Source organism: Tarenaya hassleriana, unplaced genomic scaffold, assembly GCF_000463585.1.
Source record: "Tarenaya hassleriana unplaced genomic scaffold, ASM46358v1 Cleome24, whole genome shotgun sequence".
Taxonomy (NCBI): domain Eukaryota; kingdom Viridiplantae; phylum Streptophyta; class Magnoliopsida; order Brassicales; family Cleomaceae; genus Tarenaya; species Tarenaya hassleriana.
The window spans coordinates 564,480-571,774 of NW_010965696.1; the positions used below are offsets into that span (position 1 = coordinate 564,480).

At 33.9% G+C, this 7,295-nt stretch overlaps 1 protein-coding gene across 2 annotated transcripts; it reads right to left on the minus strand.

Moving 5' to 3' along the window:
- Positions 1–3,935: 3,935 nt before the first annotated feature.
- LOC104815641 (putative hydrolase C777.06c) lies at positions 3,936–7,295 on the minus strand. 2 transcript variants are annotated; one of them, XM_010544123.1, is made up of 12 exons: positions 7,023–7,293; positions 6,444–6,571; positions 6,245–6,357; positions 6,108–6,149; positions 5,881–5,936; positions 5,637–5,713; positions 5,386–5,508; positions 5,104–5,180; positions 4,960–5,023; positions 4,729–4,779; positions 4,415–4,463; positions 3,936–4,304 (listed from the first exon to the last, which is right to left on the minus strand). In XM_010544123.1, the coding sequence occupies exons 1-12, from the start codon at positions 7,201–7,203 to the stop codon at positions 4,186–4,188; spliced, it is 1,080 nt and encodes a 359-aa protein (XP_010542425.1). In that variant the 5' UTR covers positions 7,204–7,293; the 3' UTR covers positions 3,936–4,185. The 2 variants fall into 2 exon arrangements, with proteins under 2 accessions (XP_010542425.1, XP_010542424.1); XM_010544122.1 differs by having other exon boundaries at positions 5,881–6,149; positions 7,023–7,295.

Below are 7,295 nucleotides of genomic sequence, written 5' to 3' on the forward strand. Positions count from 1 at the left end.
TTTAATTGTATTTTCCTTTTTTCTCTCCTTGATTTTAAAATTAAAACCCGTAATTTTTTTATTTTCCGAACTGTTTGTACAGAGCAAGGTGGCAAAAAGGTAAATATACTTTCTCGCTGTTCTGTGAAAAGCTTGCAGAAAAAGAGATCATTGGATATATCGTACGTTTCTGGAGAGAGGGAGAGAGGGATGCAAAAAAAATACGTCATGTTTGAATTTGCTCAGTGCTCTCTCGGCCTAGGAGTAATAAAAAATAAAATTCACAAAAATTCTTATATAAAGAATAGAGTTAGTGTAAAAATACAAATATCATACGTATCTTGTTTGAATTTCTTTGCGTATATAATCCTGTTAATATTTCCGTGAAATTTTTTACATATGTTGAAATAGAACCAAATTAAGAATATTATATATGATCGATAATAATTAAAAAAATAATATCAATTAATAATAAAGTATATATCGTGTCAATTATATTTTATTTTATTTATTTTTTTGGAATTTTTATTTTTTTTAATAATTTTTTTCTATAAATATATAAATTATTTTTATTATAATATAAAAAAAGAATACATGTAGTAATAAAAATATTGTCATTCTTTTTTCATTCTTTTATATTTATTATCTATATTTTATGTTTTAATATAATATCAAAGGCGTAGAACTATTTTTTTAGTTAATATTCTTGACCTTTTATTATTTCAATACTAAAATCATATTATATATATATATATACACACTCCTACGTACATATATACTGATATATGCATGCGCGTGTGTGTGTGAATGTTACATCTTGACCCTAATTTAGAGTTACTAGGACATGATTGAGCCATTGATTAATTTGAGAAAGAGGTTTGGGCATATAATATTCCCTTAAAAGTTTACCTTTTTTCTCTCTTTACGTTTTTTTTTAAAACAAAAAGAAATGGGAAAGTGGAAATTCCATCAATTAATCATATTTCAGTGCCACCTTGCCCTAATAACCCCCTATCTATGATTCTATGATGATCTACATATAGCCATTGGATAGAATCATTTCACAAATTTCCCATTTTAATATTTAAATTTGCTATATATCAAATAACGAACACAAGCAAGCAAGCACTCAATACAAATGCGTACTATGTTACAAATATGCATCATTTATAGAAACTGCGAGATTATTTCATGAACAAAATTTAAAAAAATTAAATTTCTTCTATTTGAGAAAATTCTTCCGTATTTCAAAACCTCCAATCTCAATCATTTTTTATAACTCGTATATATATATATATATATATATAACAAAAAGAATAAACTACATCACTAATTTAACACAATCTCAATTTAAAATTAAATTGATTAGCATGAACCAAGATACGCATTAAAGATTTTGGGTCTAGGATTACCCGGTTATAAAAAAAAAAAAAAACAGTTGACTCGTAAGATAGAAGGACCATCTGCTTCTTTACCAGAAATTTGACTCCTTAATTATTGCAGTAGCCGCATTGGCGCACACAACAAAAAAAAACGAAGAAAAATAAATGTTTGGCCCTTTAAAAAAATTGGATATATTGATAAATCAATTGAAATTCAACCATCCAATAATTGTGTTTAATTATATGAATTAATCTCCAAAAACAAAATGTTAATTAAAGCTTCCATTTCATTGGAAAAAAAAGTCTAAATATTCGAACTAGATATAGATTATATATATATGGGTGTGTGATTTTTTGTCTAAAATTTGAAATTTGGATGTAATGGAATGATTCCAAAACATATACTTTAATCGATATATATTTTTTAAGCCAAATATTAATTATGGAAAATAGAAAAAAAATGTATAAATCATAATACACGAAATTTCATAAATGTCTACTCACATAGTCATATAGAGACTAAGAGACATTCCATTTGGTGGCACGCAAGCATCGAGAAACATACCTTAGATTATAACTATTATATAAACTTTTACGAAATATTGTGGACAAGGATAAATACGAATCAAAATGGTAAAATGAAAACAATAAGGCCATATTGTAATGTTATGTGATGTTCAAAAAAGGAAAGGAAAAAAATGTCACAATTATAGGTTTAGATATAAAATTCTGCATGTTCGTATATCTGAATGTCAAAATAATATATTTTTAAAATTTGAAAAAATAAAATATATTCTTTATATTTTTGTTTTGTCTTGTTCTTGTTTTATTCCTCAATTATTTAGCCTTTTTTAAAGTTATTTTGTCCCATACTATTCCCTATATGCAACACCACGTACTTCCTCTCTTATATTCAAAATTCTGGGTTGGATTATTTTTTTATTTATTCTTTTAAACATCTCTTCGATTTTTACGTGGATTTTTTTCTTCGATCGATTTTTTATTGAATTTGTGTTTTGTTTCAACAGTTTAAACCCGATATTTTTGTATTAAAAATCATCATTACTAAAAAAAATTACTTGTTTTTTCAGTTATTTTATACAAGATTTAGTTAAATTAATTAAAAACCATAGTTAATTAATTGTATCATATTTAATTCATATATAATTGAATATTGTTTTGTTCAATTTTGCTTATCATCTGTCCATGTCAACAACAACATTTAGAGCACATATTAACAAAGTTTTTATTTTTGGAATGTGATATTAAGGAAGCTTTTAGTTAAATATTAGCTTCTAATTCCATGTCGCTGAACACACAAAAGATGTTTGAGCATGCAGAGTAATTGGTAAACTATGACAAATATGTCATGTCATTTGAAATCTATATTGAAATTAGATAATAAAGTAACAATATTTTTGTCAAAAAAATTATATAAATATATAATTTGTAAAGGAAGAAAAAAAAGTGTAGATTTCAAATGACACGACATATTCTTGTAATTCAAATTCCCACAAAAAGAATGAATGAGGCAACAAATATGTACTTGAATATCTGTAAAATATATATATATATATAAATAAAGGAAAACCAAATAATACGTTGAGAATAGTCGTCAGGAGTTCACGAGCGGAGTATAGCAGACAACACCGGGTCCCGCATCTTTAGAAAACTCAATGCAATATAATTAATATAAAATAATAATAATTATTATTATTATTATTGTAAACATCGCACCTAACTTTCTTCTGCTTTTCTCTTTCTGCTGACCGCCTAGTCGTCTTCCCATGTCGCTTTCAGACTTCTATTGTTCATAATTCTGAATATTTTGCAATTGTAATCAACTCATAACGAAAAGGAACCTACAATTTGTTTTTTAAAACAAGTATATTATATTCAACAATTTCCCCATGTTTCACAGTTGTAAAAATCAATTTGAAATTAAGCTTGGCTTGGTTGATTTAGGCCAAACTAAGGAAATAATTAATCTTTAAGTATTTTAAAACATTACACAAAAAAAAATTCAACCCAGGAAATTCACTAGAATTTTTTTAAAATCAATTTTTTAAATTTAATATCCCTAACATATTTTCTAGGAAGAGGGAGGGGGAATCTCACCTCACCCTTCCGTGACAGCGACGGGTCGGGAGGAGCCGTGCTAGACACCAGACACGCACACGTGGCAGGCTATGATTGGATAATAGCTGAGCAAGTAGCCATGCGACTGGTTTTTTTTTTAGTCAACAGCGACTTAGCAGGCAGACAGCCTTTCGGACAGCCGTTTCCATGTCTTCCGTTTCTGGTCTTTTTCCCCCCCCCCCCACCTTCTGTTAAATGTATATCTAAAAAATCGATTACTGATTTGACGACGGTCAAAAATCGATTTTTAGATTCGATTTCGAACATTGAATCTCAAAAATCCGTATTCTAGATACTGGAATTAGGGTTTGATCGAGGCCTCCGAATCTCGGATACCACATCTCACTCTTCCCTCGCCTCGGTCCTTCGTTTCCATCGACCGAATTTGACTACCCGTAACGCCCGGATATTTACGCAGATTCCGAATAAAACAGGTACGAATTCAAAACCCGGGAAACACGGGTTTGCAATCGAGTATCCCAAAATTACGGATATTCGATCCGTGCCAGCCCTATCTCTACCCACTATCAAACATAACCAAATCGGTTCTCGAAACCCGGTTATCAAAGACCATGAATTGACCCGGTTCTCATAAACCCACTTTTGTGGTGAAAGAATGCTGTCATTCTATAAACCGGTACAAAAAAAAATGAAACTCCCCCGGTATGAAGTGTGTTTGAACCGGTTATAGAGAGATCGGTACACGAAGGCCGTCGTAGCTCAATTGAACATCGATACCTTCCGTGGCTGCGAGTTTTTCGAGTTCTTCGTTAACCTTCTCGTGATCCATCAAATGCATCATCCCTTAATGAGAAGAAATGTTACGAGAATTTCAAATCTATAATTGCGATTTTGATGTAATGTTTTCAAGGTTGAAGAGAGAGAGAGGGGGAGGGTAAAAAATTCATCATTACCTGTGAACAGAGTTCTTCTTGGTTTGATTCTCCGTACTTCCTCTAACGCCTGGAGGCAAAAGAATTCGACTAATTAGAAAAAGAACCCTAAATTTATGCATTATTTGCAATTTGTCCACAGAATTTATTCCCTAAACGAGTGAACCCTTTTCAATCTTTTGTAAACTTCTTCCGAATTGAAAAATTCCTGGCATTTTTATAGCCGTTGACCATGAATTGAAGTGTACGGTCAAAATATCATTTTCCTTTGTGGCAAAGTCCGAGACTTTCTATTTAAAGAATGATAAAATAAAGAATCTCAAGTGTGGGGATACCCTTGGAAGGCCAAAGTGTGTTGATGAAGAACGATCAGGCCTCAGAGCATCCTACACAGAGAAAGAGAGAGATATCTCGTGAAGAAGTTATCTTTTTTCTCACAGAAAGATCAGCATAGGAGTTGGGTGTGAGAGAGAGAGAGAGAGATATTTCGTGCGAAAGAAGTTATCTTTCTCACATAAAAGATCAGCATATGAGTTGGGAGAGAGAGAGAGAGAGAGAGAGATTACCATGATAAGAAGTTCACAATCTTGAAGAAGAGGGTAAGTTTCTTCAGGGATGTCACTAACGTCGCTGCAGTGTCGGAGTACCATAAGAACTAACAAACGGCAGGAGTTAGCGAGGTTAAGAGAAAGAGAGAGAGTGTGGTTTACCTTATGTAGCATACATTACCAAACCGGAAACCAAGAGAACGGTAACCACGGCCATGCCACACAGGTAATGGTGTAATCTGAATCATCCACATCACAAAAAAAAATGCATTCATGTTCAACATCTCACGAAGCTTGAATATTGATAAATATGAACAGATATTGCATAACTGAGCTCATTAGTTCATATAGCCCATCACTGCCTGATGATCAAGCAATCATGTCTGTATCCATTGGAACAAAAAATGGACATGTGAATAAAAAAAACTATAAGGGTAAGATTACCTTTAGATCACTTGCGATAAAGGGTTGTTCCTCGTGTATGATATTGAATTGCAGCTCTGAGACTGCAGCACCGGGTATGATCTCACTTGTATCAACCAAGTAATAATGAGTCTTCTTCATCACCTGATATTCTCATGTTACAATTTGTAGAATGTTGTTTTAGTGGCCAAACCAACTGAGAATCCCAATTCGAAAAAAAAAAGAGACCCCAAAGTGTGTTTTTTTAGTAAGAGGGTGTCACAAACAGGAACCTCGAAATCTCGCATAGCAGTGTAGATTGGAATGAGGGGTTGGACATTGTTTGTCCAATCACGGAGATCATCAAGACCTGTAACAAGAAACAAAACAATGGAGAAACAGTTCAATAAAGACAAACAAACAATACACAGCCTAGAGGAGAAAGAAACAAGGAACAAGAAAGTAATGGTTGGGCATCATGATTTAACTTGGTCCCTTCATGAAAAAAAAGTTTTACAAGATGATTGTGCCAGAGACCTCCGATTGCATCAGCATGAGAATGTGTAATTATAACCGCATCAATTGTTCTTAGCCTGACAGAAACACAGCAAGTTATAACGGGAGTACATGTCCCGACAACAAAAAGGGTGTCATCGTAATAGAGTTCAAGGGTAAGGAATGAACACTGACTAACAGTTAAAAAATCGATAGAGCAATAACTCTGAGATTGGATCATATTCGCCAACCGATGAGAAGCAACTAACCCGAAGAGGGGAAACCATCGAAGGGCACTATGATAGAAGAACCTGTCAAGCGCAGTGGGATCATAAATTCAGCAACAAATAAAAGAAAAACATGTTAGAAGAAGAAATGAAAGCCATTTTTGTATAATTCCACTTACTTGCCACAATCAATTAGTATGTTACTTGTTCCAGATGGTCTGACGTACCGGACCAGGATGCTGGTGTTCAGTCTCCTATTCTTGTTTCCAGGTTCCGTTGCTTTTGTGCAGACCTTAAAGAATCGAAAAGGGCAATTATAGCACTTGATCTTACGAAATTTCGTAAATGGAACTTTGATACAGACAATGGACAAAATACCGGACATGTTTTCAGAGGATTAGTCAAGCAGCTGAGACGAGGAATCCCTTCGCTAGTTCCAGTCCCCATAAATATAATCTCAGATTGTTCTTCGGGCGACTTCTCCGATGCATCGGCACTTGCATAATCTAAAATACACGGAATTGAATCAATATATCACAGGTATGTATAATGCTACTATACAGTGATAAAAAGGCACCACATCGTCTTGAAACACAAGCTTCTAGAAATTTTATGACAACCATTTAAAGCCAAATTATGCTTGATATGATTCAAAGATATTCTGTTACTTCAAAAGAGAATCAATTGGCTTCCACAGGTATCAGGAACTCTGAATTCCAGACAATGATCTATCAAACCTCGTAAGTAGCTTCAGAATTTCAAGCACATAGGCAATCTAAACACAAAACCTGAAGAAACATACCTCGCATATCACACCCGTAGATGCGATTAAGGCGCATATATTCAAATACAATGCAAACCCAAGTGAAAACGATCATGTTTAAGGGGAAACAGCAACCTTAGAGCTCCGATTTTGAGCAATAACACAAGAAAAACGAGGTAAGATCAGACACATACTGGACTGGGGGGAGGCTTGAAGGATCCCCTTCAATGAAGACCTCTCGTTTCTCGAGACGAGCCGGGGACAGCGGAGAAGAGACGTCTGGTGCCGGAGCGGTTGCAAACAGGAGGACAGAGAGGGATACGACGGGCGAATTGCTCCGATACCCATAGACAGAATCGCTGAAAAAGCCGCCATTGTAGAATCCGATTGGGTTAAAATCCAGGGAATCGGTAGGTACACAATGGGGTGCTGTCCTTCCAGAGGACAATTTTGGCTGGTTGGCTTGG